The sequence below is a fragment of the Erpetoichthys calabaricus genome, chromosome 6 (assembly GCF_900747795.2).
Source record: "Erpetoichthys calabaricus chromosome 6, fErpCal1.3, whole genome shotgun sequence".
Classification (NCBI taxonomy): Eukaryota; Metazoa; Chordata; class Cladistia; order Polypteriformes; family Polypteridae; genus Erpetoichthys; species Erpetoichthys calabaricus.
Genome location: NC_041399.2, coordinates 217,243,184 through 217,267,121, shown reverse-complemented (window position 1 = coordinate 217,267,121; position 23,938 = coordinate 217,243,184). Strand labels below are relative to the sequence as shown.

At 49.7% G+C, this 23,938-nt stretch overlaps 1 protein-coding gene across 1 annotated transcript; it reads left to right on the top strand.

Moving 5' to 3' along the window:
- The first annotated feature begins 12,281 nt into the window (after positions 1-12,281).
- Positions 12,282-14,122, top strand: LOC114641819 (5-beta-cholestane-3-alpha,7-alpha-diol 12-alpha-hydroxylase-like). The gene has a single exon (XM_028790847.2). The coding sequence runs from the start codon at positions 12,319-12,321 to the stop codon at positions 13,852-13,854; it is 1,536 nt and encodes a 511-aa protein (XP_028646680.2). The 5' UTR covers positions 12,282-12,318; the 3' UTR covers positions 13,855-14,122.
- The last annotated feature ends 9,816 nt before the right edge of the window (positions 14,123-23,938 follow it).

The following is a 23,938-nucleotide window of genomic DNA, read 5'->3' as shown; positions in this document are numbered from 1 at the left end:
TGGCCCCCCCAGTGCCCCCTCAAGGTGTCCCCACCTGTTATTGTCCAGGGGCTTGAAGTGCTCACCTGTGACGCGTCTCTGAGTCTTTGTCACCTCTGTGCCTGCGACAATACATGAGTGGTCCGGGGCGCACCTGCCACTTCATGGCCATTTTAGCACACGTCACGCGTCACCAAACTGGCCAGACAAGGTCCCGCTCGTTCGGGGGTCCCGATAATCGTTGTAAGTGCTGCCTGATTTCCAGCCCTTTGGGCACACTCATTTTTCATTTCAGGTACTTGCACTTCCCATCTGCAGTCATCGTAAGGACTCAGGGGTTCAAGTTCTCCCTGCGTCCACACGTGGGTCACCTCTCACAGTCCAAACGCCTGCAGGTGGGGTGTAGTGGGGGGCCCAGGGAGTCTTCCTGCATCACTCCTCAGGTGCCCGCATTGCGAAGGTCCATCTGTCCATTTTCTCCGCCTGCTGTTTCTATTTTGGGCTTTCAGCTTCGAGCCCAAGGCAGGAGCCAACCCTGCAGTTGGTGGCCATGAGAAGATCACAATCACACCGATGCTGCTGGCCCCTGATGCCAGCTTTAGAGCCCACCAGTCCGGTGTTATATAGCAAACCAAACGCCCCTCACGGACCCCCAGCGGTGACTCTCAGCTCCAGTGTGCTTCATGATGCCCTCCAACTGCCTGCAGCTGCCAGCTTCACGCTAACCAAAGCAGAGGTGCCTCAATGGCCCACCAGTCACGGACCACTGTGCCAGTCAGAAGCCGAGCCCATGAAGCCTGAGCCTCGAAGGGGACGCCCAAATGCAGCACAACGATGGGCCAATTCATGTCACGCCGAAGTGGGGGGCTTCTTACTGTGGTGACACCGAGGGGTGGTCTGTGACTGTCACGTCAGCAGTAGTGTGACAAGCGGTGTGGCACATAATTACTGTTGTGAATTGAAAATCATAAACGTCACGTCATCCTCCCCCTTCAATTCAAAACGTAACTAAAAACCCACCGTCAGCGGGGGTGCACTTGGGCTTGAACCCGTGTTCGGCCATGAGAAAAAAAAATAAAGATATGTCACGTTAAAGCTCTGACACTTGAAAAGGCGCTATATAGGAAGGGCGGCTAGTGGCACATCACACAGTGGCATCAAAAGCCACAAGAACAGCATCTGACGTGAGGGCTGTGAGCGCGGCAGGAGATGGACGGGCATCCCAGAAGGTAACTCCTTGACCGGACAGGACGTCATGGGAAAAGAAAATGGAAGGACAGGCTCTCTGACCGGATGGGCACGAGATGGGAGGACCAGGAGAGACTCCAGCATCCGGGTACCATGCCCCCCAATACACTAGGGGGCAGCGTCTCTGGGATTCGGGTTCCCTTTGGATACCCACAGGGCATCATGGGAATTGCAGATCAGCCCTGTTGGGTTCCAAGGGTGCCACCAGGGGGTGCTACAGGGGGCTATTGTCCCTACTTTGGGTGATTGCTGTCGGACCATGTCGTAGTCCTGGAAGTAGATGAAGGAGATGAAGGAGCCACAGACACAGCCGGGAGGAGGTTTGGTGGGACGAGTGAGGAGGAGGAGGAGGAGGAGGAGGTTAGGAGTCTGCCCACCACACGTCAAACCACCTCAAATTAGGACCAAATTAGGACCCGAGCGCAGCCGTGCAACGGGTGACACCGCAGCAGCACACTAGTTTGAGTGCAGAGGAACAGTAGGACACTTTTAAGGTGGCTGGAGTGCCACCAACCCCTAAGTCCTCTCTGCCTGCCGGGCTGATGAAAGTTAACGTCACACCCAGAGCAGGTGAGCTGTGCCAGGGTTGCCAACTGTTTGTAAACTTATGTACTAAAGTCACCTTTGTCTGTAAATACGTAAAAAAGATACCACTGTCTGTAAATAGCTGGGGGGGGTTTCTCTGATTCTTTTCTGTCCCCACAGTATGGTGACTGTCATCTTGTTGCAGCACTCGGGTCACCTGACACATGGAAATGTCACTCAGCCACTTTTCAAACAGCTGTAAACACAAGCAGCTTTCCAGAGAACTCCGGGCCACCGACACACTGAAGACGCTGAGGGCCAGCACTGCTGGATGACTCGGTGACACCAAATGTGTGCAGAGGGTCCTCAATCGGCTCATCAGATGAACACGATGGAGTGTTTAGTGTTGAGTGGACTGTCTGCTCCGATGACCTCCTTCAGTGTCAGTGCCAGCACCACGAGATCTGCCAGCAGGCCCACCGTACTGTCCCCATGTCACACGATGAGTGCGTCACCTCACTGAATGCAGCAGCCAACAAGTCAAGTGGACATCACAGGCTCAGGAATCTCCAAGGAGGAGCAGGCAGGGCCGACATCTGGAGTGGCACACAAGGCAGACAAGCGAGCGGCCGACAGCCTGGAAACACAAGTGAGGTACCGAAGCCAGCGAGGGTCCTCCGGTCACACTGTGTCACCCGGCTGGCACACTTCACCCCACAGACTGAGAATGAAGATGATCTGGACCAGCAGTTTCAAGTGACAGGCGTGTCTGAGCTCAGCCAAGATGTGACAGGAGACCTGCACTGCCACCCTGAGTGTCTCCTGCCCAGGCCTTTGGCGGAGAAACACATCTTGCCAGTCTGCCGAGCACTGTGACGAGCCTCCTGACTTCACCATTCAGCACAGCCCAAGTGGCGCATGATGTCTCACACAGGAATGAACTTCATAGAGAAATCAGCGGCATGGGGCGCTGGCAGGGAAGATGACAATGAAAATGTCACCGCACTGAAAATGACATCACCATGTGTGACCAGAGATGCCAAGCCAGCAGCTTTACACCACTCATTGAGGGCACATTTCAGCGCCAACTACAAACGTAAAGCTGGCAGCTCTGGCCGAGTGAGAAATGAGCACAAAAGAGAGAAGGACAGGAGGAGGAGGAGGACAACATTCAACAAATGTCACTTTGGCACCAGTTGTGTCCTCAGTGTCAGCGATAAAACAAAAATATCAGCATAAAAGCAAAAAAAATAAATAAATAAATAAATAATAATAATAAATTAAAATCACATAAAAAATAAAACACACCAGCAGGGTGAGCCCAACAGGGGGAGCCATTCAGGGGCTCACTGTAGCCTTTGTTATTAATAAGAACCAACAGGGGGTCCTTCGACTGAGTGAACACACAAAAACCCCCCAAAACAAAAAGATAAAGTGTATGTCGCCATAACTGCTGTGTCTCTGTCATTCCAACAGATGGCGCATCACAAATCTCTGCAGTCATGCATTTTTTGATGTTTGTCATGCGCCATCTGTTGGAATGACAAAGGCAGTTCATTTTATTACTACACACATTACAAAATCCATTCCAACAGATGGTGCACTGCAAACACTAACACAGAGGTCTAAGTTGATTGTTTAGATTTCAGCCCACCTTAGACGGGTAGTTCACATGTAACTCATTAATAATCAAATCCTCACTTCTACAATCAGCCACACACACAGGACACCCGCAGACGTCACAGAGTCACTTTAAGACACCCCACCTTGTAGTGAACCCCACTGAAAAATGAAAGAGACCCCCACTGGTCAGACATCCACACACAAACGGGACCCCCTCCATGGAATCCTGCTGTCCAACCTTCCCTTAAGACATGATGGTGTCTTGGGTGGGTCATTGAACAGGATGACCCCAGCTGGACAGCCCCCGGCCCCCAAATGTCCAGTCATCTGGAAACCTCAGCTCAGCCTCATCACCGCTTTTGCTCATCTCTTTGACAGAAAATCAGACCATTGCTCTATATTGCTGCTGCCCGCATATAAACAAAGACTTGAACAGGAAAAACCGGTTTACAGGAACATCTACAAATGGGACAGTGAGGCTGAGGGGGTCTTACAGGACTGCTTTGAAACAACTGATTGGGAGATGTTTGAGGATGCGGCTGATGGCAACATCAATGAATTCACAGACTCTGTCACAGGATACATCAGCAAGTGCATTGATGATGTTGTCACTAAAACCTCCATTTGCATATATCCTAACCAGAAACCCTGGGTAAATAGGGAGATCCGGGCTAAGCTCAAGGCGCGGACCTCTGCCTTTGGCTCAGGGGACTCTGATGCATACAAAGCAGTCAGATACGACCTCCGGAGGTCCATCAAGAAGGCCAAACGGGACTACAGGGACAAAGTGGAGTCAAGCTACCAGAGCTCTGACACCAAGCGCCTGTGGAATGGACTGATGTGCTGCATCTCTGACTATAAAAAGACAAACACAGTCGGTGTTCAGTCCACTGCATGTCTTGCAGATGAGCTCAACACCTTCTACGCTCGTTTTGATGCAGCCAACAAAGAACAGGTGCTATATCCTCAAGGGGGCAGTGAGTCTGTCACTCTGATCCTTGAAACATCTGATGTGAGAAGGTCCTTCAAAAAGGTCAATCCTCGCAAAGCTCCGGGACCAGATGGCATCCCAGGCCGTGCCCTCAGGGCGTGTGCTGACCAGCTAGCAGGTGTGTTCACCAACATTTTCAATCTCTCCCTGAGGCAGTCAGTGGTCCCCACTTCCTTCAAGGCATCCACCATCATTCCTGTCCCAAAGAAACCGGTGGTCTCCTGTCTGAATGACTATCGCCCGGTTGCACTGACATCGGTCATTATGAAGTGTTTCGAGCAACTAGTCAAAGGTTACATCTGCTCCTCCCTCCCTGACACGCTGGATCCTCTCCAATTTGCTTACAGAGCAAACAGATCTACAGAGGATGCCATTGCGCTAACACTAAACATTGCCCTCACCCACCTGGAAAGAGGAAATACATAAGTAAGAATGCTGTTCATAGATTACAGCTCGCCATTCAACACCATCATCCCCTCAAGACTCGTCTTGAAGCTTGATGACCATCTGCAGATGGATTTTCTCTTTCCTCACAAACAGGCCCCAGGTGGTGAGAGTCAGCAAACACACATCCTCATCACTCATTTTAAACACAGGAGCGCCGCAGGGCTGTGTGCTTAGCCCCCTCTTGTATTCCTTGTTCACCGACGACTGTGTTGCAAAACACGGCACAAACACCATCATCAAGTTTGCAGACGACATACCATCATAGGCCTTATCACTGACAACGATGAGACGGCCTACAGAGAGGAGGTGCTGGCACTGAGTAATTGGTGCCCGGATAACAACTTGTCTCTTAACGTCAGCAAAACCAAGGAGATGATCGTGGACTATCGAAAACAACAAGGCAGAGAACACCAGGCCATCTACATCAGCGGCGTAGAAGTTGAAAGGGTTAACAGCTTCACGTTCCTCGGAGTAAACATCACCAAGGATCTCTCGTGGACCCTTCACATAGACACTGTGGTCAAGAAAGCTTGCCAGCGGCTCTACTTCCTGAGGAGGCTGAGGACGTTTGGCATGAATGCCAACATCACCTCAAACTTTTACAGGAGTGTGGTCGAGAGTTTGCTGACGGGCTGCATTACCGTCTGGTATGGGAGCTGCTCTGCCAGCAGCCAGAAATCACTACAGAGAGTGGTGAAGGCAGCAGAGCACATCACGGGCAAGAGTCTCCCTGCCATTGAAGACATTTACCTCCATTGGTGCCTGCGTAAGACAAGCAGCATCATAAAGCACCACAGCCACCCATCACGCCAGCTGTTCTCCTTGTGACCGTCTGGCAGATGATACAGGAGTCTGGCTGCTCGGACTACAAGACTTCAGAACAGCTTTTACCACCAGGCCATTGGACTCCTCAACAGCAACACCTGAACACTTACACACACTTACATTACATCTACAGTACATTACAATACTCACACACACACTGTACCTGCACACACTCAGAATACTGACTGGAACATGCATCTGCACTTTATAACTTATAACTTCTTTTATACGCACACATTTTATTTTATATGACTTGTCTATTTTTAACTTGTAATCTTTTTTTAGCTTAATTAGATCTAGGCTGAGTGACTTTTTTCTCGTCATACACATTTCATTGTATGTTGGCCCTGTGTTAACATATATATGACAAATAAACCTAAACCTAAACCTAGATTGTGATAAGGCCCCCCCCCCCCCTCCGTCCTAAGTCCTTGTAGCCCCCCTTAAAAGTGAATCCCCCTTCAGAGCCGTCCCACGTGGTGTTCTTCTCTTTCCCCTCCGACAAGCCGTCCTCAGCTCCGTATGCCACCACCGCAGAGCCCCCTTTCTAATGGCCCCCCACCCGTCACTCCCTGCAGGTCACTTTGTGTTAAATGTATGTGTGACAAGTGACCCCCTTGTGTGTGTGTGTGTGTGTGTGTGTGTGTGAGATGGCCTGGCGCCCCCGTCCAGTTGTTATTCCTGCCTTGTGCTTTATGCTGCCAGGCAGAGGCCCCAGATTCCTGCCCAGGATAAGGCGGGTATGGAAGATGATTGGGTGGGTGAAAGGGGACTTGAATGGGGGGTCTGGTGACAGGAATGTCTCTCTGAAGTGGTCTTCCACCCTGAAGTTCTACACGTCTGGCTGTGGCCATCCAATCAACATGCGGACCCCTCGACCGCAGATTCACACTCAGCGTCCACCCACCCGCCCACCAGTTCTCTTTAAACGCCAGCTGTTGTGGTTTCCCAGCATTCCTTTGTGGGATTTGCCAGCGTTGTTGTGTCACTTATAGGAAGAAGCGCAGCTCTGGGCATTCGGCTCTCGTTCTGCGCCTTCACGATTTCTTACAAAACAAAACGCACACACGTTTATGGGAGCACTGAGGTCATTCATGAGATAACGAAACACGACTCGCTTCTCACCCCCCGTCTACTGACCGTCGTGTGTCAGACATGAGGACACTCAGCACGAGGACTGGCGGCCATTCAGCCCCACAAAGCTCGCCAGTCGCCACTTAACTCCCCCAAAAGAACAGCCAGTCGAGGGTCTCTACAGTCCACCTGGTCACGTGTCGGTGGCCCTCTTCTCACGAGAGGGTCCTTGATGACCTCATTTGAATGTCACTGTCTCGGCCCACTGGACTCATCCCTCCCTCATTTTGACCTCTCCGGTCAGCCCCCATCCCCCCTCCGTTTCCCTCCGAAGTCAGGACCCCAGACGGGGTCTCACCAGTGTGTTGTAGGGCACCTGCTGTGACGTCAAGGCGCCATATCACCTGACATTCTGTGAAGAACATGCAGTGACATCGGCCACTCTGCTCTTGTGCCGTCACGACTGACCTGTCCTACTGTACTGAGGACTACGGGGTCCTGTTCAGCGTATCGAGTTGGATTTTGACACCCTACTCGGAAAGGGGGCTGGGGGGCTGTTAAAAGTCAACAACAACAACAACAACATTTATTTCTATAGCACATTTATATACAAAAAGTAGCTCAAAGTGCTTTACATAAAGAAGAGAAGAAAAATAAAAGACAAATAAGAAATTAAAATAAGACAACATTAGTTAACATAGAAAGGAGTAAGGTCCGATGGCCAGGGTGGACAGAAAAAACAAAAAAAAACTCCAGAAGGCTGGAGAAAAAAATCAAATCTGTAGGGGTTCCAGGCCACGAGACCACCCAGTCCCCTTTGGGCATTCTACCTAACATAAATGAAATAGTCCTCTTTGTAGTTCGGGTTCTCACGGAGTCACTTGATGCTGATGGTCATACAGACTTCTGGCTTTTAATCCATCCATCATTGTTGGAACATCATGGTGCTTTGGGTAGATGGTGGTGGTGCACGCCACCACCAACAGGACACCAGAAAAGGAAACAGAAGAGAGAGTAGGGGTTAGTACAGATATTGAATGAATAGTTATTATAATGAATTAGATATACAGAGTGTCAGGATTAAATTACAGTGAAGTTATGAGAAGGCCATGTTACAGTAAGGTGTTTTTTAAAGTGCTCCACTGTATTAGCCTGGCGAATTCCTACTGGCAGGCTATTCCAGATTTTAGGTGCATAACAGCAGAAGGTCACCCGCCTCACCACTTCTTTTAAGTTTTGCTCTTGGAATTCTAAGGAGACACTCAGTTGAGGATCTGAGGTTACGATTTGGAATATAAGGTGTCAGACATTCCGATATATAAGCCGGGGCGAGATTATTTAAGGCTTTATAAACCATAAGCAGAATTTTAAAGTCAATTCTGAATGACACAGGTAACCAGTGCAGTGACATCAAAACTGGAGAAATGTGTTCGGATTTTCTTTTCCTGGTAAGGATTCTAGCAGCTGCATTCTGCACTCGTTGCAAATGATTGATGTCTTTTTTGGGTAGTCCTGAGAGGAGTGCATTACAGTAATCTAGCCGACTGAAAACAAACACATGAACTAATTTCTCTTCATCTTTCGATGATATAAGAGGTCTAACTTTTGCTATGTTTCTTAGGTGAAAAAATGCTGTCCTAGTGATCTGATTAATATGCGATTTAAAATTCAGATTACAGTCAACGGTTACCCCTAAGCTTTTTACCTCCGATTTGACTTTTAATCCTAATGCATCCAGTTTATTTCTAATAGCCTCATTGTATCCATTATTGCCAATCACTAAGATTTCGGTTTTTTCTTTATTTAATTTTAGAAAGTTACTATTCATCCATTCTGAGATACAGGTTAGACATTGTGTTAGCGAATCAAGAGATTTGGGGTCATCAGGTGCTATTGATAAATACAGCTGTGTGTCATCAGCATAGCTGTGGTAGCTCACGTTGTGCCCTGAGATAATCTGACCTAATGGAAGCATGTAGATTGAGAAGAGCAGCGGACCCAGGATAGAGCCTTGTGGAACACCATATAGAATATCATGTGTCTTTGAGTTATAATTACTACAACTAACAAAGAATTTTCTCCCTGCCAGGTAGGATTCAAACCAATTTAAGACACTGCCAGAGAGGCCCACCCATTGACTAAGGCGATTCTTAAGAATATTATGATCAATGGTGTCAAATGCGGCACTCAGATCTAAGAGGATGAGAACAGATAAATGGCCTCTGTCTGCATTTACCCGCAAGTCATTTATTACTTTAACGAGTGCAGTTTCTGTGCTGTGATTTGTTCTAAAACCTGACTGAAATTTATCAAGAATAGCATGTTTATTAAGGTGCTCATTTAACTGTATAATGACTGCCTTCTCTAGAATTTTACTTAAGAAAGGCAGGTTAGAGATGGGTCTATAATTTTCAAGAGCAGAGGGATCGAGATTATTTTTCTTAAGCAGGGGTTTAACTACCGCAGTCTTAAGACAGTCTGGGAAGACCCCCGTATCTAATGACGAGTTTACTATGTCAAGAACATTATCACTAAGCACGCCCAATACTTCTTTGAAAAAATTTGTTGGTATTGGGTCAAGGGCACAGGTGGAGGGTCTCATTTGAGAAATTATTTTATGTAAATCAGGTAAATCTATCCTAGTGAAAGACTTTAATTTGTTTATTATGGGGTACTGGGGTTTAGGAGGATCCTTAGTGTTGGGGAGATATACTATGTTATTTCTAATATCATTAATTTTTTGATTGAAAAATACAGCGATAGCCTCACAGGTTTTACTGGAAGTACTTAGGAGGCATTCCTTTGAGTTACCTGGGTTTAACAGACGATCAATTGTCGAGAATAAGACTCTGGGATTACAGGCATTGTTATTTATAAGCTTAGAGAAATAGCAGCGCCTCTCAAGACGGACTGTGTTATTGTATTCTGTTATTTTAACTTTTAATATTTCATAGTCAATAGTTAGTTTAGTCTTCCTCCATTTACGCTCAGCTCTACGGCATGTTCTCTTTAAATCAGACACTCTTTGGGTCTTCCAAGGTATAACAATGCTAGAAGATTTTTTAACTGTCTTTTCAGGTGCAACTAAGTCAACAGCAGCCCTCACTTTAGTATTAAATCTTTCCACCTTACTATTTACATTCTCCTCGCTATTATAGTTGGCACTATAAACGGACTGATTGGTTAGAATGTTTGAAAGTTTTAAAGCTGCTGATGAGTCAAAGAAGCGTTTTTTAACAATATGCTTCTCATGAGTGTTTTCTATCATTATTTCTATATTAAAAATTAGAAGAAAATGGTCTGATAGACCAATATCAATGACCTGCTTTATATCAACTTTTAGTCCTTTAGTAATTACTAAGTCTAACGTATGACCTGCTTTATGTGTAGGCTGATTAACGAGCTGTCTCAAATCAAAAGAGTCCAGGAGGTTCATAAATTCTTTTACTTTCTGGTCACATTGATTATCTATATGAAAATTAAAGTCGCCGACTATTAAGAGTGCGTCATAGTTCGTAATTAAGATTGACATCAAGTCAGAGAATTCCTCAAAGAAAGACGCGTTGAATTTTGGAGGTCTATACACGGATAATACTAAAACGTGAGAATCTCCCTGAATAACAATGGCGAGATACTCAAAAGACTTGAATTTACCAAAACTGATATTTTTACATTTTAACCTGCTAGAGTAAATGTTTGCTAGTCCTCCACCTCTCTTTCCTTGGCGATCAGCACGAGTAAAACTGTAATCCGGAGGCGCAGATTCGATTAAAACAGCTGCGCCATCTGAGCTAAGCCACGTTTCACTTAGTGCAATAAAGTCTATTTTTTTATCACTAATAAGATCGTTGATAAAAAACGTCTTGTTAGTTAAAGCTCTAACATTTAATAGTGCCATATTCAATGTTTCGGAGGAGCAGAGATGAATACTATGTGCGTTATTGATATATGGAACAGGAATTAAGTTATTTTTATTAGCGCCGCTCTGCGTGTATTTTTTGTTTAATCTATGATCTGTTTTTACAGTTTTAATACATTGTTCATCTAAAGTAGTAACTTTAATTAAATTATTGGTGTTTATGCCGTATTGCCTAGATTTTCTATGTGCATTAAGATTGGTTATTACAGTATTTATGTTGTGCACTTTTATGGAAGATTTTATTAAACAATTATCATGACCAAGCACAGGAGTGGCATTTCGGAAGGGGTTAAAAGCAGAGACAGATAGTCAAGATAAACGAATTACCTTCGATATGTTTTCGGAGAGGACCCGGGCGCCGAAGCTATTCAGATGCAGGCCATCTCGCTTGAAGAAACGCGGTCTTTCCCAAAAGAGGTCCCAGTTGTTGATGAACCCGATGTCTTGATTCTTGCAGAAGCCCTGCAGCCAGTTGTTTAAACCAAGCAGACGACTGTAGTACTCGTTTGATCGTCTGACGAGAGGGAGTGGACCCGAGATGAAGATCTTTGCCGATGGGGTCCTCTCCTTTGTGTCTTTAATTAATGCAGTGAAGTCTGCCTTGAGGATCTCGGACTGTCGGTGCCTTAAGTCAGGGCCTGTTAAAGCCCATTGCGGCCCCCCTTGCGATAATAAATGCCATTGTGTTGTATTGAAGAACATACCGTCACGGCGGCACAATGCCAGTCAAGCGCGACAGTCTGCGACTTCATTCCTCCGCTGATGTTATCGTTTTCTGTGACGCCCCTCCGGCCGCACGCGGTGTATGAGATCGTGTTTTACAAAGTGAGGCTCTACGTGCAGTAAATGCCCTGAAAGGCGCCACATAGCACCTGGTCTGGGTGGCACAGACTGAGCGAGTCCTCACAGCTGGCTTATGATTCGTGTGCCCAGTTTAGCCTGTAAAGCTGCTCTGCAGGGCGCTATATTGAGACGCTGGGGTCCTACGGCTGCCTGCTTGTTGCACTTGCTGCCGGCTGTGCAAGGCGCTATACAGCATAAGGTGAGGAGATTCGCGGCTTGTTGACCCCCAGGTCCCGTGCCACTTCTGTGCGTGCACACGAGGGCACCGTGGATTTGTCACTTAGTCTGCCGACTTACAGAGAAAGCTCGGGGTGGGTGGTAGGATTGGCACTGCAGCCACTGTAAAAGCTCAAACTTTTCCAGGGTGGCGCTGAGGTGTCACCCGTTGCCCGCAGGCACTCGGGTCTCAATCAGGGTGGTTTGTTGTGTGGCAGGTGCGACAAGCGCCCTAAAATCAGGGCATGATGTTCCCAGCCTCCTCCTCCTCCTCCTCTTCCTCCTGACAAACAGCCAACGTGAAACAGCGAAGTTTAAAACAAACAAACCAAACAAAGTAAAGTAAAGGCCTGAGCGGCGGGTCGCGTCTATCCAAACACAAATTCGGGGGGGGGGGGCTTCGTTTTTCCGCAGTCGGACCTCCAGCTGCTCCACTGGAATTTCCGATTGTGCAACACGCCCCCCCCTTCGTTATTTGAAGAGATAACAAGGTCCATGTGTGCCTGGAGGCCACGCCTCCGAGTGCCCTGACTGGCCGGCCGCTCACAGGGGGGCGGAGTCCTCACCCCTCCCTTCATTCCTCCTCGCCTGCCAAGCTCTCATTCCACTGCTCGGGACCCCTGGCGACATGGCCCTCCTGCTGCCCGTCCTGCTGGCGCTGCTCGTCTGCCTGACCAGCGCCCTTTACTACCTTGGAGCATTCCGGAGGAGACGCCCCGGAGAGCCCCCGCTGGACAAAGGCCCCCTGCCCTGGCTGGGACACGTGCTGGACTTTCGAAGGGACACGGCCAAGTTTCTGCAGAAGATGCAGAAGAAGCATGGCGACATCTTCACGGTGCAGCTTGGGGGGCACTACTTCACCTTCCTCATGGACCCCTTGTCCTTTGGATCTGTGGTCAAGGAAGCCCGGTCCAAGCTGGACTTCACAGAGTTTGCAAAGCAGCTGGTTGAGAAGGTGTTCGGCTACCACTCGATGGAGGAGGACCACAAGTTGCTCCAGCTGTCCAGTAACAAGCACCTGATGGGGGACGGCTTGGTGCTCATGACACAGGCCATGACGGCCAACCTGCAGAAGCTGATGCTGCACGGCCTCGGCTTGGCCGATGGGCCGGGTGCCTGGACTCAGGACGGACTTTTCCGCTTCTCCTACAACATTGTTTTCCGGGCTGGCTACCTGTCCCTTTTTGGCACGACCAGTGCAGAGTCGGCTGGCAGCCTGGACAAAGGGCACGAGTGGGATCGCCTGGAATCTGACGAGCTCTTTGTCGAATTCCGCAAGTACGACCAGCTTTTCCCCCGCCTGGCCTATGGTGTGCTGCCCCCCAGGCAGAAGATGGAGGCTGAGAGACTCAAGAGGCTTTTCTGGAAGGTGCTGTCTGTGGAGAAGGTGCAGAAGAAGGAAAATGCCAGCGGCTGGGTGACGGACCAGCGTCAGGAACGAGAGGACCGTGGAATGGAGCAGTCCATGCTGGACAGGTACATGTTCTTACTGCTTTGGGCTTCGCAGGGCAACACTGGACCGTCGTCCTTCTGGCTGCTGCTCTACCTCATGAAGCACCCAGAAGCCATGATGACTGTGAAGGAAGAAGTGGACAGGGTCCTGAAGGAAACTGGCCAGCAGGTCTATCCTGGAGGCCCACCTATTGACCTCACAAGGGACATGCTCCTCAGGACCCCTGTGCTGGACAGCACCGTGGAGGAGACGCTCCGACTGACAGCGGCCCCCGTGCTCACACGTGCCGTCCTACAGGACATGAAGCTGAAGATGGCAGATGGCATGGAGTTCGACATTCGAGAAGGGGACCGCGTCGCTCTCTTTCCTTACACTGCCGTCCAGATGGACCCCAGAATTCATCCCGAGCCCCACACCTTCAAGTACGACCGCTTCCTCACGCCCGAGGGCACCAAAAAGACTGAGTTCTATAAAGATGGCAAGAAGCTGAAGTTCTACAACATGCCCTGGGGGGCCGGGGTCTCCATGTGCCCGGGCCGCTTCTTCGCCACCAACGAGCTCAAGCAGTTTGTCTTCTTCATGCTGACGTACTTTGATTTTGAGTTGGTGAATCCTGACGAGGAGATCCCTGCCATCGATGTGACCCGTTGGGGTTTTGGGTCAATGCAGCCCACCCGGGATGTCCAGTTCAGGTACCGACTGAGGTTTTAGGGGTGCCGTGCTTGTCTGCTTCAGCTCCAAGATGGCTTGTCCTTAAGGGGCTTCACTGTCTAAATGGTGGGACTCAAGTGCAACCTTCGTTCCATCTTGGTCTTATATAGCACCTTTCCGTGGTGTCTGTCCCATGGCACTTTACAAGTACAGTACAGAATTAGTGTCTCTTTTAAGAGTGCCCACTGGGCTTTTATATAGCGCCTTTCATTGTGACGCTCTACAAAGTGTGTCGTGTTGTCTAATAATAAAGCTCATTCTGCAGTGAGCTGCATTTTGCGTGTGCTTTGTGACATTGAGGTGTCCGTGTGACAGTAAGTGGCAGGTCAACAGCCACAAGTGTGTGACCCTGTCATTTTATAAAGTGCCCTTCATTTTGATGATTTGCCAAAAGTGAGGGAGGGGAGAGGTGACTAATGACTACCTGACAGTTACCTTTAGGTACAGTGAACAGCGTCACATCCAGGAAGGTCACCACAGTTTAAGTGGCTAGAGTGACAACGAGGCCAGGGCTGAAGGGCACTGGCAGCAAGCGAGGGTTCTAATCTTACCATTCTGAGCCCTTTCAGCACCAGGTAAGGCACCACATAACAGTCAGGTGCAAGGAATTTACACACATCGGGCACTCTGGGCATAGGAAAGGCGCTTTATGAATATATGTGGTATTATATATATGAATATATTAGTCCAGCTGTCTGAGGCCTGAAATGAGGCACCACATGTGCGATGGAAAAGAAGAAGAAGCAAAATCCAAGTTGGCCTGGAACACGTCAGTTCAGTGGGCACCATGGGCACCGTGGGCGCTGTGCCAGTTTTGGCCCTTTGCTTTACGCCTGTGTCTTCTCACTGTGTTTTTCTCCGTTTCACTCGTTCGTTTTTTCCTCTTTGCTTTTCTCCTTCTCCTCCCTCTGTATCACTGTCTTCTTCCTCCTTTTTTATCTCTCTCTCCCCTCCCTTCTTCTCGTTCTTTTTGCCGTCGTGTTTATAGCGCCTTTCCAGCCCTCTCACCTTCTTCTTTTTTCTCAAACACTCGGCCAGTCCTTTTCTTTGTTGTTCACGCTTGACGGCTCATCTGCCGAGTCCACCAAGTGCTGCCCGCGGGCATCTGCCCCTCTGCAGGTGCCAACCTGGACAGCTTGGCTGCATGCGCGACACCTCGCGTCCACTTGAGACCCATTAACTGCACGTGTCGTGTTATTTGAATATCGAAAGATCAAATTTAAAACGTTCTTTAAGGAACATCTGCGTCGGAGTAAAGCAGCACTTCGTCCCGGCAGGGTGGCTCATAGAGCAGGGGGGCAGCAGGGACTGCGAGGTGAAGTAATGCCTGTCCTGTCGGGGATGTCCGGGTCACATGAGCAAAGGAGGACGGGGTGCATGGGGGGCTGTGCCTGGTGGGGGTCCACGAAGTGCCCACCCAGTGACATCCCAGGACGGCCAGCACTTTCGTTTTTAAGCAAACCTTCCAGTTTGTAAAGCAGCAGCGCAGCTGAAGAAAGACGACCCCCCCCCACCATGGCCTTTTTATGGATTCCGTTTTTGTATAATTTGTTCTCTCTAATGACTTTTCTTTCTTTCTTTCTTTCTTTCTTTCTTTCTTTCTTTCTTTCTTTCTTTCTTTCTTTCTTTCTTTCTTTCTTTCTTTCTTTCTGATAATGTGGAAGCTCTTAATATTGGCCGATGCCCTTTGAGCAGGTGCTCTCTCTCTCTCTCACACACACACACACACGCACGCACACACACACGCACACACACACACAAACACACGCGTGCGCGCGCGCACGCGCATTTCCAGAGTCGTCGCCCGAGCCACGTGTCACGTAACAAGCTGTTAGGAGGAGTGCGCATCATTACTGCCACCTGCTGGCCGCTTTTCCGAAGTGCACTGCTGGCACGTTGTGCCCGTGTGGTGCCCCCTTTGTCTTCCTCTCTTTTTGCTCTTTTTAGTTTTTGATGCCCTCTTGTAGCACTCCAGTGAAAATGACTCCCCTGATGGTCCGCCGTCGCATTCAGCGCCATTTGCACCCGTGTCCGCACTGCTCGTCACTAATAACAAGAGCTGAATGGAAAGCTGACACCACAGGTCTGTTCTAATCAATGGCAGACAGGCGATGAGCTCAGGTAGACATTAAAGCAACGCATCGGAAGGAATGAAAACCTGTGGGCATAGCAGGGGCCAGACTTGGCTCCAGGGGGGCATTCAGCCAGGCTAAGCCCCCTGTGCTGTCTGGTATGATGTTATATTTGTTGGATTTCTGGGACTTTGTCACACCATGACCCCCTTCACCCTGTTTTAGTATTGAGGCAGTGGAACCTGAGGACCCCCGGCTTGCCAGAAACCTCCCCTAATTCATTTTCATATAGCGCCCCCTAGCCTGTTGTACCAGTGACATCCAACCTCAATGGCAAATCCCAGACCACATCATTGAGTCCCAGTGGCAGGTTTTTATTGTCCCCTGCCACTCTGATGGCTCCTCAGCAGGAATTCAATTCTGAAAAGAAATCTGAAGGGTTTGTGGGGTCCTCAGTTCTGGTCCAGGAGACTGTGACTGCAGGTTTTCTTCTCAGCCTTCACCTGCTTGACGTTTCATTTTGTCACATCTTGTCACGTCTCAGAGCTTCTAGTGGATTCTTTTATCCATTCAGATTTTACTGGTCTCCTGTTTTCATAACCAGCTAGTAGTGAGATGGAAATGACAAAGGAGACCCCCTGCTACAAAGTGTGCACTCGTGTTTGTGCAGAAGAATAAAACGAGCAGAAATGAAAAGGAGAAAAAGGGAAGGAGTGAGGAGTCCAAAAGAGCACAAAATGTCAAAAAACGACAACAAACCACACGTGAAGGGCACAGCAAGCCATGGAAGGCAATGCTGAGAAAGTGCAGACCCTCAGGAGCGAGACTGAGGACCCCCGGGCTGTGTGTGTGTGTGTGTCCATCTCAGGAAATTAGAGAATTAGAACTCACCAGAGCTCATGTGGACCTGGGGGCTCCATGGGGGTCTTGTGATAGAAAGAAAGAAAGAAAGAAAGAAAGAAAGAAAGAAAGAAAGAAAGAAAGAAAGAAAGAAAGAAAGAAAGAGAAAGAAAGAAAGAAAGAAAGAAAGAAAGAAAGAACAGATCAGCGCTCCTAAAAGAACTTCCCTGAACAAACAGGGCCACCTCACGTCATCGCTCGTCACGTATGGTGGCGTGTCGGTCAACAAGCTGACAGAACAGGACGAAGCAGCACTCAGACTTGGACTCCCATAATTCCTTCTGTTTTATCTGCAGTAAGCCCTCAGCATCAAGCTGAATGACTAGGATCAGGGTCACACTGCCAGCCTCGTCCAGGCGGCCACCTTCGCTTTCTTAGTCTGTCGTCCTCTTCAGCTGTGATGCCAGCGAGTCTCCTCTCCTCTCTCTCTCTCTCTCTCTCTCTCTCTCCTAATGCCCTTTTTATATAGCGCCTTGCTTAGTGCCTTATATAAGACTTGGTGATTGAGTTCCTTTGGCTAAACAGGAGATGTTTTTGTTTTAATGTCCCCCATCGTCCTCAGCACACACACACACACACACACACTCACTGCTGACTTATCTCAACTTAAGGGTAGACACTCCGGTGACACTCTTTGCCAGTTTCACTGATTCCTCCTTTGTGTTCACCCCAGACGTTTATGTTCTTCCACACTCGGCTACACTACCACATGAATCTTGAAGTACAAATGAGCTTCTTCGGCCCTTGCAGCCACATGAGCTCTGACCCAAGTTATCGTTCTGGTCACACACTTATTCTCTGAATAATTCTAAAATAAAAGCACACCCAAATGACGCGCCCAGGTGACGTCTTAAGTGTGACATTGCCACGGCATCACGGCACTGTGTAGGGCACATTCAGGAAGTCCTCAGGCCACCGCACTTTCTGCACACTTCATCGTGTTGTAATGTCATTTGCCAGTTTTGGCTGTCGATCAGCACTCATAAGGACAAAGTGACAACCTGTAGACCAGAACGGTTCTCAGACTTATTAAAGCCGTCCATAGACATCTTGAGAGCCTTCACTCAGAACTTTGCAGAGCCCCTTTGGCAGCAATTCCCACTTCAAGTCTTCTTGGCAGGTCTCTACAAGCTTGGCACCCCTGGATTTGGGTGGCTTCGCCCGCTCTTTCTGGCAGATCCTCTCAAGCGTCTGTAAGTGGGCATCTTGAGATCTCTCCATGCGTGTGTTTTGGGGGCTTTAGCTGGGCCACTCAAGGACACTGACACTTGTCTGACACAAAGTCAATCAGCAAGGTCTTGCTTAGTGTCATCGAACTGTCACCACAGTCTGAGGTGGCATGCACTCTGCAGCAGGTCTTCTTCAAGGACCTCTCCATATTTGGTGACATTCAGCCTCTCCTCAATGCCGGCCAGTCTCCCTGTCCCCCTAGCACAAGGCTGCCACTGCAGGGATGACATTAGGCAGGTGACGAGCTGCGCCTGTTCTTCTCTGGACTGAGTGCCTTAAAGGTTTCTTCTCATCAGATCACAGAAGCTTTTCTGCCATGTCCTCAGAGTCCTTTAAGCTGCCATGTGCCCTTTACTCAGGAGTGGCGCCCATCCTGCCACTCCACCAGAAACACCTGATTGATGGAAGGCTGCTGAGCTGGTCGTCCTTCCATCTGGTGGTCTCCAATCAACAGAGGACTCGTGAGGCTCTGTTGCAGTGACCGCTGGGTTCTTGGTCACCTCTCTGCCCAAAGCTCTGCCTACCTGGTTACTCAGTTTGGCCAATTCTACGAAGAGTCCTGCTGCTCCCCACCTTCTCCCATGTCACAAATGCAAAGACCACTGCACTCCTGGAAACACACCAAGCTTTCCAAATGGCTCCATTCCCTAATGACAAACATCTACACGGAGCTCTTTGGACTCCGTGGTTTGCTCCAGAGACGCAGTGTGAATTGTTGGACTTCCTACACACAGGTACACATGTGCCCTCCTGTTCACCTTGGCACAGGTGGGCACAACACATCTGAAGGAGAATCAAAGCCAGCGGGGGGCACCTGAGCACAGCAAAGTCTCCGAATATCAAGGCGAGACTTCAGTGGGACATTTGCAGATCTTTGTGAAGACGTCACTTTCTCATTTGGGCTTTTAAGTGTTGACTGAAGGGCACATTTGTCTGTTTCAGCTTACAAAGACAGCACAGTAAAGTGGGGGGCCCTGAAGACCCCAAACACTCCGTCTACACCTGAACGTCAGTTGGACTTTATGGTCAACCAGTTGGGGCAAAGCGGCTCTTCATCTGCTTGAAATCCTTCAGCAGTCGTCTCTGAGCCCCTGGCCGGACCTCCTCCATGGCTTGATGGACCCCTCCCACTCTTTGTGGCTCTGCTGCTTATGTCACTGGCAATTCGGGGGTCTCCCAGCACCCCACCAGTGTCTCTGAGGACAGAAACAAGAGTCCATCTCCTGCCAGCGAGTTCTAAAACACTAAGACGAGAGAACATTGTGAGCACTGAAGGGCTGAGAAATGCGATGACCTCGAGGGACATCGGTGACGGGGGGGGGGGGGGGGAGCGGGGGGGCATACAGCCCACTCATTAAAGGCCCGCTTTGTGATGCTGAAGTGACGCCGTAGGCCATGAAATACAGCGGCTTAGTTCTTAGGTCAGGGGGCCGAGTGTCTGGTGTGTGTGTGTGTGCCCCCAGGCGGTCAGTGTTGCCCAGGAGACAATCGCAACTGGCGTACTTTACCAGTGCGGGCAATTCCAGGGCAAAAACCCAAAGCTTCCATTACCGGCACTTCAATCCCAATGTAGGATGAGTCCAGAAATAAAACTGGGAATGCTGGGCAAGTGACACGAGTGGCAAGTAATAAGAGGGCAGTGCCAATGTTATTAGCAGAGGAATCGCTTTCAGTGGAGTACCTGGGGGTCCAAACCAGCAACTGGCTGCACTGGTCTTCTATCTCAGGGGAACTGGAAAAGGAAGAGCAGAGTGGACTCTTCACTCTGAGGGGACTGCAATCATGTGGTGTGGGGGCCGACATCCTTCACACGTTCTACAGCTCTGGGATAGCCAGTCTGGACTGGGCTGAGCCCACCACATCACTTCACGGGGCGCCCACCAAATCACCAAGGCAAGCTCAGTTATGGGAGTCCCTCTGGACCTGCTGGATCTATCTAAGGTGCCTTTCACATCTATCTATCTATCTATCTATCTATCTATCTATCTATCTATCTATCTATCTATCTATCTATCTATCTATCTATCTATCTATCATTAAGCCACTGTTTCTTCATGTGGCACAGGATTTTTTGGAGTGACGTTTCGTGACGTGTCACCTACACCAGTGCTCAGATCCTCTGACTTTCAGGTTGATGTTGGGAAAAGGCCTCAGGTTGGCACTGATTGGCATTTTGAACACGGATGTAAAAGCAAAGGGGGTGCATGAAGCCGATGTCACCTCAATTCATGCACAGCAAGGCAGTCAAGTGACATTTCTGTCACTTTACACAGAGACAATCTACATTACGTCCCATCTTGCCAATTCAGATCTGAAAGTGATCCGTCACTCCAAAGGGGGTCCACATGAAAATTCTGATGTTTTCCACATTGCCCATCTCATGTGAGCACCAAATCAGCAGCCCACCAACCCGACCACGTTAGCCCACCGTGAAGTGTCCGGCCGTCACGAAGCAGAAGTGAACTGAGGTGTCCTAAACAGAGACGCGCTTGTCACCGTCACAGAATCAAGTCCGAGCCCTGGCTGAGGAGACATACATGTGCTGAACTAAGCCACCAAGGACATCTCTGAACCAAGGTGGGATTACGATGGCTGTCATGGTCTGTCTTCTTGTGAAGGGCTTCTGTCACCAGGTCCTGCCAGCCCACTCAGCTAGTCATCCATTATGGCAGCTCTGCTCTAAGCTCTTGGCACACAAATGAGCGCCTCGCCAAAGGCCTGCAGTGCTGCCAGTGCTGCCAATGTCACCAGATGAGCCAGCAGGAGGCCCACTGGGGTCACACACAATGGAGACTCTGACGACTGAGATGAGTGGCCTGTGGTTTGGGTAGTATAGCGCCTTTAAATGCAGTGTAGGCCTCCATCTCACCTGCAAGCTGATCAGGTGGGCACAGCGATGTTGACAGACGGCACATCCTGCAAGGTCGACGACCAGTAGTTACCTGCTGCCCCTGCGAGGTCGACGTCCAGTAGTTACCTGCTGTCCCACATGAGGTTGACGTCCAGTAGTTACCTGCTGCCCCCGTGAGGTCGACGTCCAGTAGTTACCTGCTGCCCCCGTGAGGTCGACGTCCAGTAGTTACCTGGTGCCCCTGTGAGGTCGACGTCCAGTAGTTACCTGCTGCCCCTGCGAGGTCGACGTCCAGTAGTTACCTGCTGTCCCACATGAGGTTGACGTCCAGTAGTTACCTGCTGCCCCCGTGAGGTCGACGTCCAGTAGTTACCTGGTGCCCCTGTGAGGTCGACGTCCAGTAGTTACCTGCTGTCCCACATGTCATGTCCCTCTGTTGACCCCCCCCCCCCCCAGTGAGTCATTAACTTACAGCTGATGCTGATGGCCAACTTGGCCGCTTGTGGCTTTGACCCTGCGCTTTGTACCCATTGACATGTCCACCATGGACAGAGCAGAGAGTACGGACCCCCTCAAAGCAGGGCCTGTAGCGCCTTATCAAATCTGTCACCCCACTTGTGCCCCCCCCCCCCCGCCATCTGAACAATTATAATAGAAGCAAAGTGAACTTCACTTGTAATGGTGGCTTCTGCTGAATACGACTTAGTGGTCAAACAGGCAAGTCCTCGTCACAGCAGTGACACAAAGCCAGCAGGAGCACTTGACGTGTGCCACTCCGCTCCTTTGTCACCTGCCAGTCCTCTGCAGTGGTGACCAACAGCTAAGATGACATTGATGGGCTGCGCCTTCATCTTGGGTCAGAGATGAGTGGATGACGCTGGCAGCAGTCTTTGTCGCAGTGCCAAGTGGGCCTGTGCCACCGTGCCCACTCTGCTGCCACTGTTCGGCTGCCCGTTTCATGTTTTGTTTTCCTTCCTGTGGCGTTTCTTTTATTTGTTGACTGCTTTGCCCTGCCGTTGGTACAAGTTGACCCCAAGGGCTGGGCACACTGGTGACCTCCACTTACTCAGGCCACCGTCCTCTGTGGCCTCGTCTCATTTTGTCACATTTTTCGGATTTCAGGGTTGCTTTTCGCTTTTTTCGAGTTGTGCTTCCCAGAATGCACTTCTGCTTTTATGGTGTCTTATGGCCTGTCATGTTTTGAGTTGGGGGACGTTTGGCACTCCGAGTTCTTAGTGACCTTCTTAGTGAGTCAAAGACAAGAAGAAATGTCATGAGGCGTCCCAGCAGGAGAGGCCTGTCGAGTGTCCACTGTGCTCCTTCGTGGGACAGTCACCAACGCACAGCGTGACATCACAATGGATACAGCAGACGCCCCTTTCTTTGCAGATTTTCTGAAATTTTCTCTGTCGCTTGTTCACGAGAGGGTAGAATGTCCGTGCCAATCTGCCGTGCCCCCCCTTGTGTTATTGTAGGCTACCATGGTGCCAGGTTTAGTGACATCCTCATTTCTCCTGTCACCAGCATCGACAGCTGTCACATTGTGAGTACTGATTAAGGGGCTAACGTTGTCCCCCTACTTGATGACAATCATATTGTCTTTTTGCCACCCTGAAGCTTCATGTCATCAAAGTCACCAGGCATATTGTGGTGGTTTGGTGGCATATGTGTCACTCTTGCTATCACATTGTCATCGCCTGCCCTCAGGGCGCGTCGCTTCTACGCCGCTGGGTTTCCGTTGTAGAAGACTCCGCCCACTCGTGAATATTGATGAGCTGCCCTACCACAGAGTCTTTCATCATCTAATGCTATTTTGTCCACAAGGTGGCAGCAGAACGCCATCCCCTCAGTCCTTTGGGTTTAACGCGCCACTCGTCATCTCAGGGTTAACCGTTTTGACTCGCTGGGCGTCAGTGGCGTGGAGGTGAAGCCTCCTTTGGTTTATTTGTCTTGTTGTTTGTTATTCCTGTACTGATTTCTTTGTTTTTGGCGGCCATATTGATCATTGTAATCACCTGATTGCTAATCTTTTGAGCTCGTCATTGGTGTTGGATGAAGATGCCCACCGCATACTGGCGCCTCATTCTGACACTTTGTTTCATTGTTGTCTCTTTCAGGCCACGTTGTGTTTCTCGTCGTGTTTGCCACAGGTGTGTATTTTTGGGTGGACTTGGCCGTGTTCTTGATGCCAGCTGAGCCATGTGACAGGCAGACGAGGCGGTGGCAGCCTTTGGATTATGGGCACAGTGGGCACTGGCTGGTAGTACCCTGGGCCTGTGACGCTGGTAAGACGGCCCTCTCCTGTCCTGCCTCACCTCTGTGGTCTGACTATGCCAGTTTGGCCAGTGCAGTCATTTGGTGGCTTTAAAGAGGTGACCGTGACACCAGACCTTCGTGTTCTTGTCACTTATTTCTACGCGACTTGTTGTCCTTGTCTTGTCATGGAGTCACCTCCACTTTGTAGGCCAGCTTTCTAATTTCTCCGTGTTGTTGTGACACACGCCCTTTGTCATCTGAAATGCCCCCCCACACTGCCACATTGTCTCTGTTGGCCTTAGCGGGTGTGAGGGTCGACACGTGGGGACTTGAGTTGGGATCCTTACCTGGCCGGGACGCCAACAGTTTAGCAGGACTGGGGAGAACAGTGCATGCAGAGTATGGTCTCCCCCCATAGGCTGGGGCGTCGGTAGCCAGTTGGACACCTGCAGGGAATGCTGGGAATTGTAGTCCGCAAGCACAACCCTGCTGGGGCCCATGGGTGCTGCAGTGAGATATACTCCGTAGCTTTTGGGAATTCTGTATGCCGCAGAACAACGGGTGAACTCCTGGCACCGGCAGTACTCCTGGGTCTTCAATTAAAGAGATGGCACTGCCTTGCCCAGTCGAGTCGGAGCAGAGAGCCGAGACCAGGAGGAGCAGCAGTGTGGAGAATCAAGAAAGAAGAAGAGATGGCGTACAGACCTGGGTGTGCGAGGTATTCAGTAATGAAACCCTTTGATTTGTTGTTCTGTGTGGGGGGCTCAGTGGCGCC